The sequence below is a fragment of the Nasonia vitripennis genome, chromosome 4, assembly GCF_009193385.2.
Source record: "Nasonia vitripennis strain AsymCx chromosome 4, Nvit_psr_1.1, whole genome shotgun sequence".
NCBI lineage: Eukaryota > Metazoa > Arthropoda > Insecta > Hymenoptera > Pteromalidae > Nasonia > Nasonia vitripennis.
Window position 1 is genome coordinate 23,830,369 of NC_045760.1, and position 23,411 is coordinate 23,853,779.

General features: G+C 39.2%; 2 protein-coding genes and 1 long non-coding RNA gene across 4 annotated transcripts in view; 1 reads left to right on the plus strand and 2 right to left on the minus strand.

Annotated features, from left to right (window-relative positions):
- Positions 1 to 8,479, minus strand: part of LOC100117161 (NEDD8-activating enzyme E1 catalytic subunit) — a 142,037-nt gene extending 133,558 nt beyond the window's left edge. The window contains exon 1 of one of the 2 annotated variants that reach the window (XM_008215998.3): positions 7,904 to 8,479. In XM_008215998.3, the coding sequence (XP_008214220.1) occupies positions 7,904 to 8,151 (248 nt within the window). In that variant the 5' untranslated portion in view covers positions 8,152 to 8,479. Of the gene's footprint in view, positions 1 to 7,620; positions 7,793 to 7,903 lie in introns of those variants that run through there. The other variant, XM_032599598.1, reaches the window with a different exon arrangement.
- On the plus strand, positions 6,422 to 8,056 carry LOC116417285. Its single transcript, XR_004227584.2, has 2 exons — positions 6,422 to 7,105; positions 7,186 to 8,056. It is a non-coding gene; the product is annotated as an uncharacterized LOC116417285 (long non-coding RNA).
- A 10,339-nt stretch (positions 8,480 to 18,818) lies between the features above and the next one.
- Positions 18,819 to 23,411, minus strand: part of LOC103317603 (nuclear receptor subfamily 2 group E member 1) — a 628,264-nt gene continuing 623,671 nt past the window's right edge. Inside the window, exon 9 of the mRNA XM_031928793.1 lies at positions 18,819 to 18,987. Within this exon, the coding sequence (XP_031784653.1) occupies positions 18,938 to 18,987 (50 nt within the window). The 3' untranslated portion in view covers positions 18,819 to 18,937. The remainder of the gene's footprint in view (positions 18,988 to 23,411) is intronic.

Genomic DNA, 23,411 nt, shown 5'->3' on the forward strand with positions numbered 1-23,411 from the left:
ATGGATTTTAATCTATCTAGGCGCACTTTTTCTATTTCTTTTTTTTACTTATTCATAAAAAGCAAAATGTTCTCTCTTTCAAGTCCGTTTATTTAATATACCCTAACCATTATAACTCGGAAATTTAATCTTTAACTTAAAAAAAAACTGTTATTATAGACAGTTATTTGTAACGAGCGAACGTGAATTCGTATTTCGCGCGCTCGTCGGGTCGCGCGACCATTTCATGCATGAGGGCGACGTTGCCAGTTCGGCTGTACTCGGGAAGCGCGCGCGGAATCAGCGCGCTAGACAGATAGGCAAAAGCGCGACTACAGTGAGGACGTGTGGGAGACTTTTACCGGTATGTCACCCACGTTTACCCGTGCGACTGAGACGACAGAGAACAGCGACGGCCCGAGACCACCTGCTGGAAGGACACACCCGAGCCACCTTCACCTGGAGCATCCGGGGTACCACAGCACGTCGCTGCTTCAGCCGAGAGGGACGCCTCCCGGCCATCGAAGGACTTTTCCCCGTCGGCGGCCGACGGACACGCGGCGACCGAGAACCACACGCGCGCGTCCAAACTGTAAGTTCGTCACGTTAACTATTGCACGATTTATAAACAACCGAATCGGCTACAGGCGCCGAGGCCGAGGCTCGCTGCCAACGAGTCGTCGGCCCGTCTCCAGTACGAGCCACGAGTGCGAACTCGTCCTCTCGCGACGCGCGATATATTGTACCAACATCTTGAAGAATATAGCCACCTTTCAATTGTACACGAATGCATGAGTATTTATTCCGTATTCCCGTTGCGTCCTTCCGATGAACCCGGTAGAGTATTATTATTATTATTACTATGGGAATCGGGCTTGTACAGACCACTGGACGCATGGATAATCCCTTGGCGTCCCTCCGGTTAGTTCAGTTGCTAATCAAGCGCCAATCGCCTCCCAGAATGAAAGAATTCCGGAGGCGTGCTTGGCCTGAACATCTTCCGCTTCTAAGAAAGGGGCACCTAGATGGCGCCGCCTCATGCCCGTTATGGCGGAGCAATTGCACAGGAGGTGTTCAGGGGTCTCCTCCTCCGTGCAGCAAAATCTGCAGAATGGGTCTTTGTTTAGTCCCATTGCATGTCTGTGGGCATTTAGGCTACCGTGACCTGTGAGGATCTCTACGAGCAGCTTGGTTTTATCCCTTTTGAGTCCTAGAATTGCTCTGAACCAATCTTTTGCATTATCTGTCGTCACGAAGGCTTTAGTTTTGCCGCACGTGGCGATTTCTTCTCAGATCCGGTTGGTCTCATTGGTTGCCCATTGTCTGATCTCCCCTTTGATCAGACTCTGGCAGAGTCGGACAGCCGGTTCTGGTCCTATAAGGTCGCTTTTTGCGCCTAGCTTAGCCAGGTCGTCTGCTATCATGTTTCCCTTGACACCGTTGTGCCCCGGGACCCATAATAGTGTGACACTTGCTTTGAGAGCTAGTCTCTTTAGGGTCTGCACACAGTCCCATACCAGCCTAGATTTAGTGGCGAAGCTATCAAGTGCTTGTACGGCACTCTTGCTATCAGAGCAGATATAAATCCGCGGGCGCATGCTCCCTGCTAATGCCGCTTGCGCCGCCCACATGATTGCTATCAGCTCCGTTTGTAGGTGGTGTATCGACTCAACGGCAGGATTGTTCCAACGCCGTTCTGACGACAGTACACCCCCGCTCCTGCGGCATCCTTCCTTCTGGATCCGTATGTGTACCACAGGTCTCCGTTGTTCGGGATGTTTATTCTTTCGTCATCCCGTTCCACACGGGATGGGATGCTTACTCTATATTTCTTATCAAACAGGAAGGTTTTGCTCATGGCGTCAACCCGGTAGAGTAAAGCCGGTTACATCGCGGCGCGGCTACAGAGCGCGCGCCTGGCCGGAGACTCTATACGCGAAGAAAGCGCGGCGAGCTTCGCACGCCGCGCAGTTGTACACCGGGGCAACCCGGCTGCATAGTACGGAGTCGGCATTGCACCGACGGCTAACGTCCGTCGCCGACTTCAGCATCATCGAGGGATAGCCGTGCGGAGACAAAAAGGAGTGAGTAATCTCCCTCGTTGACGCGACAGCATCTTCGCGGCTGTCGCGCTAAAGCCCAGTTGCCCGTGACATGTTATAACCATAGACCACTTTAATTTTTAGTCATTTTACGAAACAGGTTTGATGAAAGCGCGAAATTAACTCTAACGTGCAGAGCTCCATATCTCGTTTTTCTCTCTTTAACTATTGGCGCGCGTTGGAGTGACGAATGTCAATGCTCGCGTGTGGCATCCACGCATACACACTCACACAGCGGTGTGAGCTTTCCCTCCTCTTTCCTGCTAATAATTGTAGATTAGAGCCGATTAAAATATTAGAATGGGACACAAATGCTGATTAATATCGATTAAGTAATACACGTTAATCGATGATTGCGCTCCGTTTAAATCGTTTTCCATCGTTTTTAAATATTTTAATCAGTTTTAATCTCCAACTGTTGTTAAGAAATATATAGGTTGGTAATTAGGGTATCAGGTGAAAAAAGGCAGGATGATGTCTCTTGGAGCTTAGTTTAACAACTATAGCTATGCGAGAGAGAGAGAGAGAGAGAGAGAAATAAAGAAAATTGATAATGTATATAAAATAAAATTGAATAGTATATTGTGAAACTAGTGGAGAGGATGGTTATTTTTAACGAATCTTCGGCGCCCTCGACTAAACCTCGTGGTCAAATCTCACCCGAGGTAGACATTGCCCCCCTCCCATCCCTCGCCCTCCTGTTGCACACTCTACTTTTTTTGACGAGTGCATGTAAAGGTCCTTTTCTATGCATTTTGAGTGAATGGGAAGTTTTTCATTTTGACTCGTGCAATACAAAACTTTCCAAATTTTTTTCAAATTTGATCTTTTTTAGTAGTGGAAGGAAATGGCCCTCACGCTCGAAATGAAAGTCTTGTCATTCACTTTAGCTGCATGAAAACGATTATTTTTCCATCCATCCATCAAACAGAAAAGTACAAAAACTTTATAGAATTATGTGTAAAATAAAAACAATTTTGATATGGTACGTGTTATTTCATAATATGCCTTGTAATAACATATTATGATACTAGTGCGGTAAAGTAGTTTCACCCTCGTGGGGATAATATCCCCGGTCAATAAGATCAACGTTAATTCAATGCTGATTTCAATATCGATTTCAGTTTGAAATTCGTGTTGATTCCACACTGATTCTATGCCGAATCCACGTTGAATTAAGGTTGATTTATTCCGAAAACGCCACGCGGATTCGCCGTCTAATTCATACAGAATTCTAAATAAAATGCAAATGCAATTAATGCCGGATTTTAGGGTTCAACCAGAGTTGCGATCCCCTATTATATTAAAGAGAAACCCATTTTGGCGTTCTCCACTTCTCCGGTTTTCTATGTTCATATCCCCTATTATATTAAAGAGGAACGCATTTTGGCGTTCTCCCGTTTTTCGTGTTCATAATCCCCTGTTATATTAAAGAAAAATCCATTTTGGCGTTCTTTGGTTCTCCGGTTCTCCAGTTTTCCGAGTTCATATCCACTATTATATTAAAGAGAAACCCATTTTGGCGTTCTCCGGTTCTCCATTTTTCCAAGTTCATAATCTCCTTTTATATTAAATCTCATTTGAATCATCAATTAATTAACAACCTTGTGCAATAACATCGACTTAACGATAAGAATTTCAGACCCGTCTCACAGATCGCCGAAGCGAACAGCGCCCCTCCATTGAAACCCATACTATATACCCACCCAAGTCAATATAGATACACCAAGGTTGTAGATAAAAAATTTCAAATAAGAAATGATATATACACAAAACGCTAAAAAATTTTCTACTCCAATTCTTAGAAAAATTTTGCAAACTGCGTTAAGGAAGCACACCACCTTTGAAATTAAAAGCAAAATTTTTCTTTTAAAATTTATAAATACTTATATAAATAAACCAAATTTTGTTTACTATTCTTAGACATAATTACCTTTATTTTGATGGTTTTAGACCTTCTATATACCTCTATAATACCTGCGTATAGTAGGGAATCCATAATTCACTGACCGTAAGATTCCAAAGGAACGAATGGCCCAAATAAGCTCAAACTCCAGGATATAGTTTAAAAGTACATTAGTTATGGTATGAATGAAAGGATTTGGTTTAAATTTCATAGAAAAAGTTTTATAAGCATATTACTGATTTTTTTTTATCAATTTTTGACTAATTTTAACATAATTATCATGTTACTTTTTTTCTATGAAATTATATACGATCGTCATCGAAATACAACTGAGCTAGCGTCAGTAAGTGAGGCATCTACTGCTAGTAGATAATTGTCAAAAAAAAATCGCCGAGAAGCTAGACGCTAGACCTTTTGATTAGTAGACGAATGACTTGACTTCTCAGCCGTTTGGACACTTACATAAATATCTCATAATATAAAATACACGGAAACTTATAGGTAACAAATAGTCTGGAAGCTGGGTACTTTCCTGTGTGCACAAAGAGGTCCAGTCCAGTTTTATTATACAAATAATGATAGATAATGTAGGTTAATTTTCGGTTATTCTCTATAGATTCACGTTTATATTTCATTATGTAACTAAGTAGTCAAGTCATTCGTCTACTAATCAAAAGGTCTAGAGTTCGAGCCCAGGTCTTGACGATCTTTTTTTTTACAATTATTTATATCAACTCTGATTAAACTCTGAAATCCAGCATTGATTGCACGCTGATTTCATCCTGAATTCTGTATGAATTCGAAAGTAAATCCGTGTTGCTTTTTCCAAATAAATCAACGTTCATTTATCGTGGATTCAGCATCGAATCAGTGTAAAAACAACTCGAATTTCAGACTGGAATCAACATAGAAATCAGCATTGAATCAACGTTGACCTTTTTGACGGGATCGCCCAAGCAAAGTGAGGGTAATAAGTCGCCACAAGGGTGAAATCCCTTAACCCCCCTAGTATCGTACGATATTTTATGAAACAACGTGAAACAACGTAAACCGAGATTTAGCGAGTGCAAGTTTGCACGAGAGTGACTTAAATCAAAGGTTAAGCCACGGCGTGTCATAAAAAAATAAGGCAATAAAATAATAACCAAGACTGCCATTCAGAATCTTTCCAATTGGCTCTTTCTTTTATTTGAAAGTTACGAAAGTTTCAAATCACCAGAAAAAAATTATTTTGGATAAGTTTATCGAAAATGAATAAAATTATTTTCTCACAATCATATTGTATTTACTTCATTGCATAAAGCGTGCACACACACACCCGCGCGGGGATGCCGATTTAACTATAACCTACTGTAACTTAAAAAACAATAATCTTCAAATAACTGATATATAACATAAAGCAATGTGGTTCCCATTTTATTGTCAAGCAATCATAGATGTTACGCATAATTCATAGTTGATACTTAATATAATTTTTTAACCAAATAATCCAACCAATCCTATACTGAGTTTTAGGACCTTCTTAAAAACTTATAAAGTCTTGTGAAAACACTTAGATCAGCTCGTCTTACACAGTTCTAGTTTGGTATAGTTGCACCCTAATGATTCTAAGATGACCGGTAGATATTATTTTTCACAAAACAATTCATAATTATAATATAAATTTATAAAGTTATTCTGATTGGTTGCTAAGAGAACGTGATTGGTCAGTATGGTTTGTTAGGTTGAGGGATGAGCGAATTTTGATTATACATAATCTATTTTTTTTATTATATTCTATCTTAACAATGTATGTTAAGAATTAGATTATTAGTTATTAAACAAACATAATTATTCAGTTATATAATTCAGCTACTTTGAGTTGTTTGTTTTTACCATATTTCTCTCATAAAAAAGTGATAGGCTTTGTTGTAAAGCATTTAATTGATGATTGGTTGCCTGGTACAAGAATTCAGTAACATGAATCAGAGACGTGAATTTTATTACAAAATCTTATAACGCCTCAAATTGTTAATGCTCAGGATCAGGCAGCAAAATTAAAAATTTTTCTGGAAAGCTATAATTGACGACATGATTATGAGTGCGCGAAGCGCACTTATATTATCTAGTTTTGAAAAAGTTATAGAATTTAGAAACGCGAATTTTATTACATAAACTACAAATGTATCAAACTTTAATGCTTAGCAGGCGGTAAAATTTAAAATCTTTCTAAAAAGATGTAATCGATGACATGATGAAGTTTAACTTTCCTAGTATAATGAAAAACCATGACCATAGCAGATCTTAGCGCTAACCTTAAAACTAAGTAGTACCTCAATTTTAACAACAAACTTTTTAATATCAAGTGGTGCAGTAGCGTTACATTATTAACATCTTAAACTATTTTTAAAAATACATTGAGTCATAACCTTTAAGGAGAGTCAGAGCCCATAGACATAAGAGAGATAGACTGCGTGTGTAGGTTAGCATAAGTGGCACCCTGTTAGAGAAAGACAGACTCTCTTATGTCAATGTGTAAGACAAAGACACCATACCTTCTATCAATGCTTGGTATATGGAAAGAAGGTATGTTGTCTTTCTCTAATAGGGTGCCACTTTTGCAAACCTACACATGCAGTCTATCTCTCTTATGTCTATGTCAGAGCCACGCTAATAAGATCAAGATTTATCTAACCTAAAAAATTGTTTAGATCATAAATAATAAATCATTCTACTTTCTTATTCCTTCAAAATGCAGTATTCTTCAATTGCTATTGTAATAATTTATATTACCCTAGTGGAAATAAAAAATGTAATAAAGTGTAATAAAATATAAGAAAATGTAACAAATTGTTGGATTTCTGACCTTTTTTACATTTTATTACAGTTTGCTACATTTTATTACATTTTGTTACGTTTTATTACAATTTATTACAAATCCATTGATCCAGGATTTCATGGGGGTCTCTTCTTTGAAACGACAAATGTAACAATACGTAAAAAAGCATAACAAAATATAGAAAATATTAGGCGGTAAAATAACATATGTAATAAAATGTAAAAAAAAGTTAACAAATCTGTAAATGTAAGAAAGTGTACAAAAACGTATGAGAAAAAAGGTCCGAAATCCAACAAAAAGGTTCAGTTTCTTACATTTTCTTACAATTTTTTACGTTTTATTACAATTTATTACAATTTATTACATTTTTTTTCCACTAGGGTAGCTAAGTCTTATTTTTGTGTAATAATGCATAATTATTGCAAATAATGAAAAAACAACGACGTAAAGTGAAGGCGGTAATATCAGTGAAATAGCTATTACTTTTAGATCCAATGTTGAATTAAATACAATTTTGTACTAATTGAGTCAATAAAAACTCTGTGTTCGGCAATAACCTACAGAATAACAAACAATTATCAATTCGATTTATGATGGTTGGAAGAATATTGAAGGAAAATAATGTAAACTACAACTTAAGGTGGAGGTCACAATTGGTCATGGTGGCTCAGACATCCCCTTAAGTACAGCTAAGATTGAAAATATGATGTACTAACAATAGCATCAATTACAGTTGCAGGGCCTCATAGATAAAGCAAATGATTCTTTATAATAATGTATGCAAAAACATTCTAAACATGGTTTAAAAGACTTACTGGAAATAAATATACAGCATATTATGACTATAATAGATCACACTAGCGATTGGTTTGGTGTTTTTGCTATGTAAACATTATATCATCGGTTTATTTAAGAAAAAAAATGTGACTGTAACATCAGTGCAAGTGCAAGTTTAGACATATTCTTACATCACCTTAAAATCGTTAGGGATTCTATATACCATAAATGATAGACATAGTCTTAATGAATACCAATTATTAAATAAGTAAAAACAAAAGAAAATGTTGGCATTTTAAAAATGTAAATAATAAGTTTTACCGATTTAAGTTTGACAAATCTATTGTATCCATATCAATGACGTGCATCTGCCTAAAACCCATCAGGGCTAAATTTTTCAAGCATTCACAACCTAAACCCCCAGCTCCAATTACCAGTATTTTACAATCATGCATCAAAAACTTTAATGCCTCAGATGACGGTTCAAAATCTGGTCGACAAAAAGGTCCAGATCTTTCTAAAATTTTGCGTAAACTGCTTAATTTTCGATGTGTGTATTCAAAATCCATTGTTATTTAGTCAATAACGTTTAGATACTGTATCATTTGTAAATGTTAATAAATAAAACCTATGCACGAATTCACCAAAATATATGCTAGATATCAAAATTTATCAAAAATAAATTTTAGGGTTAACCATTTCTTTAAATAATAACGTGCAATTGACTTTCAGCCCTGTAGTCTTGTTAGTTAAAAATTCAAGTTAGTTAATATTTAATATATTGATTGATTGATATTTTCATATTATTATATCATATAATAAGAATTTTAAATATTATTCCCATATTATTGCACTGGGCTGGGACTCGGCAATGGCTAAAGACTTCTTATTTCCTAATTCTTATACGCTTGGTCAGCAGCGTTGGATACCGGATGCGCAGAACGCACCCGATAGCTAGCTTCAGACCGCACTGACATTCGGCGTACGAAACTATAGCATATAAACATTCGCCGTTGCGCGTGATACGGAATTGTTCGGAAAAATTGTATCGACTATTAATTGATACTAGCAGGGTCACCTTACTCCTAACGTCGCTCAGTTGATGTTAGGTATAAATGTTCATAGCTCCAAGGAAATTTTAGAGAAAATGAACAAAAGCTAATCAGTTCAACTTATATATCAGTAAACTTAAAATATCCTTTGCGACGTAATTTTTTCCGCTCTATCCGATTCCAAGGTCTAAAATAGAGGTTCCTATTTAAAAAAATCACAATTACCCTCAAATGACCTTGAAAATCGAGTTCAAGGTCATAGGTGTTTGTGTCATTCGATGGCCCCCTTTACCCCCTTCAACTTTTGTTAAGGTCATTTTTCGTTAAAATTAGTTTTTCCATGGTTTTTTGTCGTGGTCGGATTAAAATGAAACACCCTGTATATATATAATATCAAAATGGTGGAATGAGTAAGGGAAGGTTGGGTGAATAAATCAACGTAAAACACAATGAATTTCGCGGGAGAAAAAGCCGACTTGCCTCGGCGTAAAAACTCTCACGGAGTAGAGAGAATAGCCGGGGCAAGCCTATAGCTTTATTTTAGAAATAAGGAAATTATACAAAGAAAAGTGACTCTAGGATAGACTAAACAAAAAGAGAGAAACGCAATTACAATGTACGCTTATACAAAAAAAGTGACTCTACTATAGGCAACAAAAGAGAAAGAAACGCAAGTAACTTAATACTATCGCCGCGAGGTACCTTTCGCACGCTGGAGAACTCTCCTACCTTATTCGCAGAACGCGACGTGGACGGAGCCACACGTAAAGCACTGGCCGCACGTTGGTGGGATACACCGTCCACCCTCCCCCCTCCAGTCCACCCCGCAAATGTGTATATACATAAATAAAAAAAATACTATTGGATAGATCTGAATTTGCTCAGTCCACCCACGTTATTATTTTAATTTGCCCCGCCTTGGTTTTTATAGGAAAAATCAAAATAAAAAATTGAAATATTTACAACTTTGGAATACTTGTATCTCTCTAAGCGAGCATAATAGTAGACTTTTAAATATGGCAAAAAATTACTGAGGGGCTACTTCAATTTGCCCTGTAGCCAAATATTGAAAATATTCAATTATTATTATGTAAAAAATAGAAAAACGATTGCAGATTATTATTACTCCCTGAATTCCGACATTACAGATTTTTCTACTCGCGTTTATAATAATCGATTTACTTTGCACATGTCACAATAATAATATTACTAAACCAAGCATGTCCCAATCATATGTTATGATATGTTAGTTTGAGGGATCAATATAATTCTTATATCTCCGTTATATTTTATAAAATAAATCGGTAAAAAACCTCTTTTGATATAAGCACAAAAAAGAACTCATCGATTTACTTTGTACATTTACCTATATTAATATTACTAAACCGAGCGTGTCCCACTCATATGTTATGTAACCCAAAAACATACAGTTACATTCTGCGATCAACATAATTCTTATATCCCCGTTATTTTATGAAATAAATCGGTGAGAATCCTTTTTTTATACGTGGATAAAAGAACCTATCGATTTACTTTGTATATTGTTACAATACTAATGATACTAAAACTTAGAGCATATATGCCCCGATCATATATTAAGAAACTAATACCATATACTTATTTGGAACGGATTAATGTAATTTTTATTCCCGTTATTTTACAAAGTAAATCGGTGAAAAACCTCTTTTGATCCGTTCCAAATCAGTATGTGCTATTAGTTTCTTAATATATGATCGGGGCATATATGCTCTAAGTTTTAGTATCATTAGTGTTGTAACATATACAAAGTAAATCGATGGGTTCTTTTATCCACGTATAAAAAAAGGATTCTCACCGATTTACTTCATAAAATAATGGGAATATAAGAATTATGTTGATCGCTCAATGTAACTGTATGTTTTTGGGTTACATAACATATGATTGGGACACGCTCGGTTTAGTAATATTAATATAGGTAAATGTACAAAGTAAATCGATGAGTTCTTTTTTGTGTTTATCAAAAGAGGTTTTTTATCGATTTATTCTATAAAATAATGGAGATATAAGAATTATATTGATCCCTCAAACTAACGTATCATAACATATGATTGGGACATGCTTGGTTTAGATATCTACTAGGTACTAGAGATATCCCCGCGTGCACTAATTAGTATAAAATAATTTAAAAGGTGCACTTTATACACTCTATTCCTTGCTCGTGCTCGGTTCGTCGCACTTCTGGAACATTAACGTGCATCGATGCGTGTGAGACACATGTTGGCTACGGACTCGTACTGGATTGATGTCGATAGCTTGGAGATAGGATGTGTTCTGACTGCGGCGCCTCGCGTCGCGAGCACGCTGCGGCGGAGACATGCGCGACCAAGTAAACTCAGTAACGCGTTTGCATGTATGCAACGATTTTACTGAGTTTTATTGCGCGCAAACGCGCCCGAAGAAAGCCAAGCGGCACAGGCCTACGGTTGTTAGAGAGAGAGAGAGAGAGAGAGAGAGAGAGAGAGAGAGAGAGAGAGAGAGAGAGAGAGAGAGAGAGAGAGAGAGAGAGAGAGAAAAGGACCCGAAGCGAGAAAGTGGGCGTGTCCCCATCGCCGAGCACTCGTCGTGAAGCTCGCGGCTCACCTTCGTAACTAGTAAAATTAAAATATAAGGCGCCTGGCCCGGATTTTAGGCGCAGGAGTGTACGAATTACCCCCGGCTCCCTTCTCCAGCACTGGTGCTTAGATGCTGTCGTTGCACCGCACCACCCACCGGGGAAACTGTTGACCGCAGCTGTAAGGAAACAGTTTAAAACAGTGCCTAGATGGACATCCTCATTGCTTCGAGGCATGATTCTAGAGGTATGGGACGATGGAATATAATATGTCAGGATATATAAGTTATTTTAAATTGGTGATATGGTTTAATATTTATCTTTTTTTTTTATTACGAACAATTAAATTTGGACCCATTCAACACTGGGCAGAATGTCTAGAACGTCCTGGTCATCGATTGGAGGATTGATTACCGGCTGAGTACACTGCTTAATGCGTGCGTTATATTTCTTGATGAATGCCTCACGAATCGCTTCCCTTTCCTCCTTGGTGGCATCTTTCATTTCACTTCTCGGTAGTGACTTGGTTGGTGATGCAGGACTATCAGGGATGGTTGAAACCAGTGGCGGGGGTGTCTCTGGGAGATCAGGTCGATCCAGACAAGGAACTGGGCGGGATATTTTGGCGGTTTATCCGACACGTGCATAGGGTCATGGTACAGTGCATGGAGTTCCTTTCCCCGCTCGGACTCGGCTTCCGTAATCTCCCGTTTAAGCTCCGCTACCTTCTTCTCGAAATACGCTAAGTGTCGTAGCGTTCGCTTCCTCACACGGCGTCTCTGCTGCTTCGGGCCCATAATACGGTCGTAGGGCTGTAGAATGAAAAGTTCCACGGATTTCTTTAGAGACAGGATGCTCGAGTTTATACGAACAATCATTAGGCATCGGAGACATTGCACGCATGCACAAGGACTCGATCCTCGATGTGGTAGAGCTTGAGATTGCCGCGCGCGTTATGTTTTCAGCCCGCTTTGCACTCTTAGATTTCATACGGTTGAAAACTAACGTAAGCTTTTCCTGATACGACGGACCGTTTCGCTCAGGAAACGCCAACCAATTTTCCCAAAATCGAATAGGGGTTTGTTTGAGGTGAATCTCCATAGGAGTGAATTCTGTAGTGTCGTGATGTGACTCATTAATGCAGCTTTGCACGAACGGAAGCTAATTCGCCCAAGAGGAGTGTTGTGTGGCGACGAGGGTTCGGAAGAAACGGCCAATCTCCTTGTTTACCCGCTCAACAAGGTTACTTTGGGGATGGCGAATTGCCGAAAATACCGCTTGGATCCTTTCTGCACTCAATTTATCAAGCCATTTTCTCGAGATGAATTGAGTGCCATGGTCGGACTGGATTTTAATTGGCTTGCCATAGTTGGGTATATAGTTGTTGAAAATTTTCCGGATAGTTGTTTTCGTATCTGCCTTCTTAATAGCGTAAAGAGCCACGAACTTCGAGAACGCGTCCAAGACGGCTAAAATGTATTTCACTCCTCCTCGACTGATAGGAAGTGGCCCGCAAAAGTCGATCGAACTGAGCTCGCATGGTTAGCGCGTTAAGATGGGTGCCGTCTTACAGAGTGTGCAGACCGCATATGTTTTATTCCTTTGACAGGAATCGCAACTTCGAAGAATGCGAGTTATTTTGGCCTTTAGATTTGGGAAGAAGAAATTCTCACTTATCATAGCTAGGCATTTTTGTACACCTATGTGCCCGTATAATTCGTGTGTTTCCGAAACTAAGTGAGTAAGGAGGGTTTCTGGAAGGACAATCTTCCGAGATGAACCGGAGCCCTTGGCAAGAGTTTTATTGAATAAGGAGTAATCTTTAAAAGGGATGCCTTGTTTAAGGAGATGAATGATTTTAGCCACCTTGACATCCGACCGTTGTGCTTCTACAATACTAGAGAGGCTTCTCTGAAGGTTTTTATCAGGCTTTCTGGCGAGGATGATTCCGACTAGTGCATAATGCTCTGTGTCACTGGGGCTGTTGCGAGATATTCGACTTAGCGCGTCAGCAGCAATATTATTAGTGCCGGGGACATATACAATTGTGGGGTGATAATCTTGTATGGCTAAAAACCAATGATCGAGGCGATCGTTCAAAAAACGAGTAGACAAGAGAAAGGTGAGGGATTTGTGGTCTGTCTCTATAATTAATTCCGAACCGACAAGGAAAGAGCGAAACTTTGATAGACTCCATACAATGGCTAACAGTTCTAATTCAGTAGTGAAGTAATTTATTCCTGCGCTATGTAACGCACGGCTGGCACAACAAACTAGACGTTTAATTCCCTCGTCGTCTAACTGATATAGTAGGCTACCTAGTACCTGGCGGCTAGCATCAACGCATAATATGAAAGGGCGAGACTTAGATGGATGGTATAGCAAGACTTCCTCACAAAAAAGTGCCTTGACTTTCTCGAAGGCTTGATCGTCCTCGGACGTTCATTTCCATCTCTCGCCTTCTTTTAGTAGGTAGAGTAGTGGGTGAAGCTCGGACGCGAGTTCTGCTGTGAAACGAGCCGAGAAGTTTAGTAGTCCTATAAAACCGCGGAGTTGTTTTTGACACGTGGGTACTGGAAAATCTCTTATCCCTTGTATTTTTTCCGGGTCTGGCTTGATTCCCTTTGATGTAAGAATATACTCGAGAAATTTGATCTCTACCCTACAAAACTTGACTTTTCGAAAGTTAATGGTAATGCCTTCTCAGAGAATGCGCTCAAACAGCAGTTCGAGGTGCGCTAAGTGCTCATTAAAATCCTTTGAGATACACAGCCAATCTTCGGCAAAATCTACTAAGATATCCTCAAAGCCCTTTAATGTGCTTTCTGCGGCACGAGACAATGCGGCACTACTAACCTTCGTCCCGAAAGGAACAACGCAAAAATGATATGTTCGCCCACCAAATAAAAAACCAGTGAATGGTCGAGATTTTTCGTCTAACGGAATTTGCCAATAACTAGAAACAAGGTCTATACTGGTCATTATTTTAAAATTTCGGCACCTCATAAGGACCTGATTTAAATCCTCAGGACCGTCATGATCGTCCGCGAGGCGCTCGTTCAACTCGAGAGCAGCGAGACAGATGCGAACTGAGCCGTTTTTCTTATACACCGGGACAAGTGGACTGAGGTATTGCGTATTCGACCTTTCAATAATTCCTTGCTTCTCCATAGTTTTGATTGCAGCCCCAACCTTATCTCGGTCACGTATGGCCACTGATTGAGGACGTCGCGAGAAAGGTGAGGCATCTCTAATCTCAAATTTATACGTGTACGAGAGAAAACGCCCTGGAGACTTTCTAAAAATTTCTCGATATTTTTTTATTAATTGTCCTAAGCGCGAGAGATCCGAACCCGAGACTCCTTCCACCGATCCGAGTTTCTCATTGATTTCGTCATCGGTTAATACATCCGTTTCGTTGCACTTTACATTTACGCGGTAATCACCTATGTCAGAATCTCTCCTGAGCTCGGATGCAAGACTCGCGAAAACTGAGTTGACTTCACATCGGTCCCCGGGCACGGAGTCTTTCAAATGAAAACTGCATTCCACTAAGTCCGATGACTCTGGATGCGTGAGAAAAATTGATTCGTTTCTTAAATCAATCATCGCGCTTAACATGTCTTGGAAATCTATACCCAAAATACATGGACGCACTAATTTGGGAACAACCAAAAAATTAAAATCGAATGTGAGGTGCTTCATGCCTACCGTCGCAAGAAATTGCTTTTTCAAACTTACGGATTTCTCGCCAGTGAAACCGATTCCTTTTACTCCCGTGAGCGGGAAAGTCGGGAAATCTCTCCACGCGTGAATATGTTTGTCGTATAAAAGTGATGAGACGCATGTAATTTTATTGCCTATATCGAGCAGAGCTGGGACGAGTACATCGCCTATTTTGATTAATATTTCTGGGCATCGTGCCTGAGAAGGTTTTTTACGTGCTGAGGTGAAGTTATCCTCGTTCAAAAGATATTCTCGCATGGACTCTTGAGTCTGACTGGCCGCGAGAAATGCACGGTCGATTAAATCAATGTTTTTTTTTTAAATCTTATTAACTCCGTTGTGTCATGCGACGCACCAAGAAGAAAAGGTGGATCCGAGATGCATGCCACAACGGTATCTAGTTTTCGGAATCAACTCCGTCTTCCTGCACTGTTTTCAACGATACTTCATTAATAGATCGGTCGCGAGAACTAATTAATTGACTGCCCTATTTATACACATAAGGTCGTGTACTCCGACCTAGGTTCGGTGGCGACTGGGTCGTATCATACCTAGTTTCAAGGTTCCTTGGTGTGGAAGAGCGAACTGATTCCCGGTTTCTCGCGTTTTCATAGGTCGCAGGTGACGCATTTCTCTCTCGCGTCGGGAAATCTATTCGTTTTACTTGTGGATTGTTTGTATTCAGGGCGCTTGCCTGATCCATGGTATCTAATAAATGTACTAATTTATCTATGCAGGTAATTTCACGCGAAACTATTGCTAGTTGAACTGATTCATCAAAATGCCTTGAAAAACACTCAACAGCGGCTTCCTCAGAGGGCGGATTTATGAGGGCGCGTACCATGTTATGTAGCCGTAATACGTACTCACTGCGCGAGAAGTTATTTGTGGCTTTATAAACGCCGAATTCAAGTTCTCTCCTAATCTTCGCCTGCGTGGCGCTATTCCAGAAGCGGTGAAGAAAACGCTCTCGAAAGTCGGCTAAGTCCCTAACTCTAGATCGCACGTGCTCCCACCAATCTGACGCGATACCTCGGAGCGCTTGGTCTATGAGGAACCAAGCAGCCTGGTCAGACGACTAACTGCTTCTATATAGTTATTAAAATTATTGATAAAACGTATGGGTTGTTCGAAAGGTGCACCCGAATACGTAGGCAGGTCAATCTTAATATGGGATCCTCCTCTATCATTGACATTTGCACCTAAAGATCTTGTCTTCATCTCAATTAGTTTGATTAATTCGGCACGATTTTTATCTACCTTATCTTCTAATGCTCGATTCTTATCGATTGAATCCGCGAAAAATCCGATATGGGTATGTAATCTCTGTTGCATAACTTGTGCTCCCTCCCATGCCTCGTTTTGTGCATCAGCCAGATCAGCGCATCGTTGCGATAGATACCGAATATCTTGGGAATTCTGTTCGATCGTTTTCCCGCGATTATTAACCTCATCTGTCAGGCGTGTATCCCACCGAATTAATTTTTGGCATAAGTCGTCAACTTCTTTTACACGCGCGCTAAGAATTTCCGTGTGACGTTTTAGTGCGCAAACCCGATTGTACATAGATTGGAATAGTTGTGTAGCTTCTTGCTGGAAAACATAATGCGCATCTCGAAACGTTGTGCTATTACCGTTTTCAGCAGTGTCGGCTGCATCGGACACGTTCTCACGTCCTACAGTATCAGCCACGTTCGCGTTAGAAGGCACTGCGTTCGGCAATGTCGGCATCGTGAGGGTAGGAAAAGCTTCTTGATCCCTAAAGAGATCGGTTCGCGGATCAATTATTTAGGACCGAAGCGTTGCTATTGGGCGGCAGAGATGACCCTGGGAAACGTCTAGTAACGCGTGCAGGGTTTCGCGATGTCGCCCCGTTCCCGCGACCCATTCTCCTTGGTATAGCACCTAAACTGGGTTTGGTATTTTTATCCATTTTTTTTAGCGGGTAATATCAACGGAATTGAGTGCGTATAATAAACTAATAAATGTATCGGACCCACATGATGCGAATGAAATAATTGCGAATGCGGGTATGCGTCTGAGGCGAAAATCTTCTAACACAAATATAATTCGACGTTACTTGGTACGGCGCGAACGTTATGGGTCAACTCTGGAATGCGTGTGTTTACGCGGTATTATTCAATTAGGCCAAGCACATTCTATCCTCTATCTGCTCTGTTTACTACCACAAGTCCCACCAGGGGTACCATTGCGAGTTTATTTATTTACCGCTCCAATAGTTTCTGATTGACATAAGTGAGCCAAACAAAATCAAATTAATAACTACGTGTGTTTCAAGATTTAATAATTATTATGTATTTGAACCAAGGCAAATAAATGTTGATTGAGCTTATTATAGATTTTAGGTACAGAGCAGGTTGATAGGACAGAGTGAGGTTGAGATTTATAACTCCTTTATTTATATAGTAATAGGTAGTGGCGTAGAACCTTTATTCACTTTATTGAATAAAGAAATGAATATAGCAATTTACGAACTTCGCTGGACGATTAGTCCGCTAATGGACAGGATCCACAAGGGGACTTATTCTGATCAAGTATTGACCGGGCATGTATTTGCCCTTGATGAGAAGTGACCTGAAAGGTGTGAATACAAAACGATAGCGCTATGCTGTGCTCGTATACGTCATGCTCTCCTTGACAATGGCCGACCTTCCTAGTCGTAATAATGATAGTATGAGTATGTTTGTAACGATGAAGATTAAGCCCGCGAAAAAGGTTGTGTCAAAACGAAATTTATCAATAATCTTATAATAACACGTTTCCTGCGACACAAGCTTACGCCTGGTATTCAACAGATCTTACACGGCTTTAAATTTAAATTTATTAATATGGGTCTGAAACGCGATAATGTCCCGAAAAGAAAAAGATATTGAGTTTTACACTGGTCTAAAAAAAAAGAATTACATATATGAGTAAGGTACATGCACGAGGGTGATAGGTACTAGGTATTATGATGCAAATTGATTAGTGTGAAATAATTAGTCATGTGAAATCGCGATGCGTCCTGGGATAACCGAGTGGGACTTGACGTAGCGGTATTTTTATATCCCTTAGGAGGCAGATTAGTAATGTTAAATTTTGTGCCGAGTTTCTCCAAGATTGGAGCAACTCCCCGGATCAGTCTACTAGAGATATCCCCGGGTGCACTAATTAGTATAAAATAATTTAAAAGGTGCACTTTATACACTCTATTCCTTGCTCGTGCTCGGTTCGTCGCACTTCTGGAACATTAACGTGCATCGATGCGTGTGAGACACATGTTGGCTACGGACTCGTACTGGATTGATGTCGATAGCTTGGAGATAGGATGTGTTCTGACTGCGGCGCCTCGCGTCGCGAGCACGCTGCGGCGGAGACATGCGCGACCAAGTAAACTCAGTAACGCGTTTGCATGTATGCAACGATATTACTGAGTTTTATTGCGCGCAAACGCGCCCGAAGAAAGCCAAGCGGCACAAGCCTACGGGTGTTAGAGAGAGAGAGAGAGAGAGAGAGAGAGAGAGAGAGAGAGAGAGAGAGAGAGAGAGAGAGAGAGAGAAGGACCTGAAGCGAGAAAGTGGGCGTGTCCCCATGGCCGAGCACTCGTCATATACATAACCCGAACAGAAAATGAGATTGTAATGATATACACAAAAAATTAAGAGGTTGCGCGAGTTTGATTATTTTTCTAAAAATAAAGTGAGATTAATCAAAGTAAGTCGAGTTTACAACAATATTTTTGCAAACATAATATAACACTAACTCAAAATCGTTATGTTCAATGATGGGCTCAGTTTAATATTTATGAAACAGGCATGGTAAGATACGTAGTAAGTACACAAGAATGGTTTATATCTGATCAATATATTATTCAAGTTTTTAGTTAGCAATTATTTGATCCAGAACTAAATTTATCCCAACAATTCTGTGTTTGTTATCCATGCTAATAGCTGAAGATTAAAAGCGATAAAATTTGATTAACTTTAATTACATTTTAATTGTTCTTAATACTTCTAATCCTCGTGATGATTTCAGATCTGAAAAGAAATATGATCAATTGAAGAGAGTAAATTATAGTATATTAAATAATATAAGTTATACAATATTATAGTAATATTACAATATTATTTTATTCATAATATCCCTGCTAATATCAAGATCAAAAAGAATTTGAAAAACCGTAATCGTTTTCGATAGTCGTTTGTGTAACGTAATTTTGGCTTGATTAGGTATTAGAATGTATTGTATCAGTTCAGCATACAAATTTATTATAAACTATTATTTTGTATTATAATAACGATTAAAATGGTATAAAAAACGATTAATATATTATCATAAAATGTTTTAAAAATCCGTTATATATATTAGTCGTTTTTTATCGTTTTTGATGCTATTTACTGCATTTATAAATCTAATCCCTTTTAATCTCTTACAATCATATTTAATATTCATGTATCGTTTTTTTTATATTTAGGACTTGTTGCCCTTAAGACTATGTTGTTACATATTAGTTTATAGGACTGCAAAATATTCAAATTAGATAAGAATTATACTAATAGATATAAATATGTCAGTTATAGAGAAAAGATATGAATGGCTTTACGGCACACAGGGATATTTAAATAACCCTAAATAATTAAGGCCCAAACATTTTAAGGTTATAAATTTTAAGATCTAAACCTGTTAAGGCCCAAAAATATTTGAGGCTTACAAATTTTAAGGCCCAAAATTATATCCTAGATTTTAAGTTACTGGGAAAAGATCTGAAAGGCTTCACGGCATACGGGGACATTAAGCACTTGAATATAATAGTAGAAGTAGATAATTTACAAAGTACAGGAATAAGAATTATAACAATATAAAAAGAATTTCCTAAAATGAACTTTCCAATGAAAATAGACAATATAACCTCTTCTACACTTTTATCTAAAACTAAAGCTCCCAAACCCACCTACTCTGCTTGCAGCGCGTTTAATAATAAAACACATTGGCACATCGAAGGAAGGCAAGCGACTGCGTGCAACAAAACTAAAACCAAAGCTCCCAAACCCGCCTACCCTACCAGTAGCGAGTTTTATAATAAAATACGTTGGCAAATCGAAGGAATGCGAGCGACTGCGAGCTACAAATCTTACAATAATTAAAGCTCCCATGGCAAGAAACAAATCTAAAACCAAGTGCTAAAACTCACCTACCCTACTTGCATTCAGTTTAATACGATAAAATCAATTTCTACATGTGCCGAGAATCTTTATAAAGCAGTAGGGGAGAGGGGGGCTAACTTGTACGCTTTTTTTGTCGCTTTATAGTTTAAAACTGACACTATAAAAATCCGTCTACAGCTTTAACAAAGTATCAAATTAATAAAATTGCCCTAGGGGTGAGGCAATCCTGTAACACCCCGTACAGGCTCCGCATAAAAATAATAAATTATATTTAAAACTAATTTTTTGGAACAAAATTCTAGATTTTACACAAGTATCCCGCGCTCCCCCACTCTTCATTCAAACGCTCCGGGACAGCTGAGCTCACAGCAGCATAACACCAGCAGCGCCACGAGCCAGCGAGCGGCAGCAGCAGAAGCAGTGTAAGAGCGGGGAGAGCGCGCCAGTGCTGGGGTCACGATTATTCGGAGGGTCGCTCAATTGCCAACTTCAGGGGGCAACACGGTAAAAGCGATCTGCTTTGTCCTCTGAAGTCAGTCATCCGGCGACCCTGCATCAATTCGAAAATGTTCGAATTACCGGTGGCTGCTCCAATAAATAAAAATATGTCAAACTAAAACTAAAAAAACAAGAACCCTAAGCACCAAATCTAGTTACCCAAGATTTGAATATCATAAGTAAATATTAATATATCCCATAAACTTAAATCTACCTACCTCATGCACAGCGAGATGCAAATGAAAAAATAATACTAAACTAAAATCTCCTAAAACCATCCACACCAGACACAGCAAGTTGCTAACATAATATTTGGTTTATCGGTAACATAATAATGATTACCAATCTGATATCAGATTCACAAAATAATTTGTTTAAACAACTTTGTTTATGCAAATTACTGCATAATTAAAGTTTTGACAGAAACCTATGTACTCTAAGAGGTTTTTGGGGTCGCTAATTACGAATCTGATATCAGATTTGCAAAATGATTTGCTTAAACAACTTTGTTGATGGAAATTACTGCATAACTCTAGTTTTATGAAAAAGCTATATACTACCAGGGGATTTTAGGGTCTCTGATTACAAATCTGTTATCAGTTTTGCAAAATAATGCATATAACAACTTCATACGGAATACATTGCAAAATTCAGTCCTTTATTTTTGTTGAACTAAAATCTTGCGTACTAACAAGGATTTCGGAGTAACCGAATGATGAATCCTATATCAATTTTGCAACAAAATGCAGCAAGCTTTAGACTCAACTTCATATGCTCTGATAAGCCATTTACTCTACGCGCCGTAAATTACAATGCATCTAAACTACGAAGGAAGGTGAGGCAAGCGGAAGAAAGCAAAAATAAATCTAAAACCGAAATGAATAAACCCATTTAACCTACGCTCTCCAAACTCAATAATTTATTTAAACTACATCTCGGCTCATCGAAGAAAGGCGAGCGAAGAGAGTATAGAATCAAAGCGCTTAAACCCAGCTACCCCATGCTCCCCGAGCTCAATCAGTTATTTGAAAAAACACCTCGGCACATCGGAGGAAGGCGACCGAAGCGAGTATAAATCAAAAACTAAAGTGCCTAAACCCAACTACACCGCGCTCCCCGAGCTCAATAATTTATTTATAAAAACTCCTTGGCACATCGGAGAAAGGCGACCGAAGCGAGTATAAATCAAAAACTAAAGTGCCTAAACCCAACTACACCACGCTCCCCGAGCTCAATAATTTATTTATAAAAACTCCTTGGCACATCGGAGAAAGGAGAGCGAAGCGAAGATAAAATCAAAAACCAAAGCACTTAAACCCATCTACACCACGCTCCCCGAGCTCAATAACTTATTGAATCAATACCTCGGCACATCGAAGGAAGGAGAGCAAAGCGAGTATAAAATCAAAAACATAAACTCTTAAACCCTTCTATCCCATGCACTGCGAGTTTACGTACTCGACACAATGGAGTAAGGCGGGTAGGATGTATAATTATATGTAAATCTAAAATCCACCAATCCCTAGCACTGCGAGTTTCTGTACACGAAACAGCATAAAAAGACAGGCGACAGGGATGATTGAATTTTAAATTAAAATCCCCGTACCCCTCTCACGGCGAGTTTCAGTACTCGGCATAGTGGAGAAAGGCGTACAAGTGCGAAGATTATATAAAAAAACATAAACTCTTAAACCTACTACCCCTAGCATTGCGAGTTAATGTACTCGTCACAGTAAAGGAAGGCGGGCGTGAGGAATGATAACATGTAAATCTAAAATCCACCTACCGCTCGCACTGCGAGTTTCAGAACTGGGCATAGCGGAGGAAGGCCATTCATTTTCAATCCACGCGCCAAGAGAATTTTATATGAAATGTGCGGCTTATGTCGTTTACAATTGCTTGTACATGTACAAATTATTGGACAACTACAACATATTGTATACATGCTTGTATACAATAATTCATGCAATTGCTCGCTTTCCTCCGCTGTGCCGAGTACGGAAACTCGCAGTGCCTGGGGTAGGTGGGTCTGAGAGTTTATGTTTTTGATAAAATTCTCGCAATTGCTCGCCTTCCTCCGTTGTGCCAAGTATGGAAACCGATAATGCGAGGGTTAGGTGGGTTTAAGAATTTATGTTTTTTATATAAACTTGTGGTGCGTGGGGTAGCTGGATTTAAGCGCTTTGATTTTTGATTTATACTCGCTTCGCTCGCCTTCCTTCGATGCGCCGAGGTGGTGATTAAATAAATGATTGAGCTCGGGGAGCGTGGTTTAGTGGGGTTTAGGCGCTTTGATTTTTTATTTATACTCGCTTCGCTCGCCTTCCTTCGACGTGCCGATGTGGTGATTAAATAAATGATTGAGCTCGGGGAGCATGGTGTAGTTGGGTTTAAGCACTTTAGTTTTTGATTTATACTCTCTTCGCTTGCCTTCCTCCGATGTGCCGAGGTGTTTTTTCAAATAAATGATTCAGCTCGGGGAGCATGGTGTAGATGGGTTTAAGTGCTTTGGTTTATGATTTTATCCTCGCTTCGCTCTCCTTTCTCCGATGTGCCAAGGAGTTTTTATAAATAAATTATTGAGCTCGGGGAGCATGGTGTAGTTGGGTTTAGGCGCTTTGATTTTTGATTTATCCTCGGTTTGCTCGCCTGCCTTCGATGTGCCGAGGTGGTGATTCAATAAATTATTAAACTCGGGGAGCATGGTGTTGTTGGGTTTAAGCACTTTAGTTTTTGATTTATACTCGCTTCGCTCGCCTTCCTCCGATGTGCCGAGGTGTTTTTTCAAATAACTGATT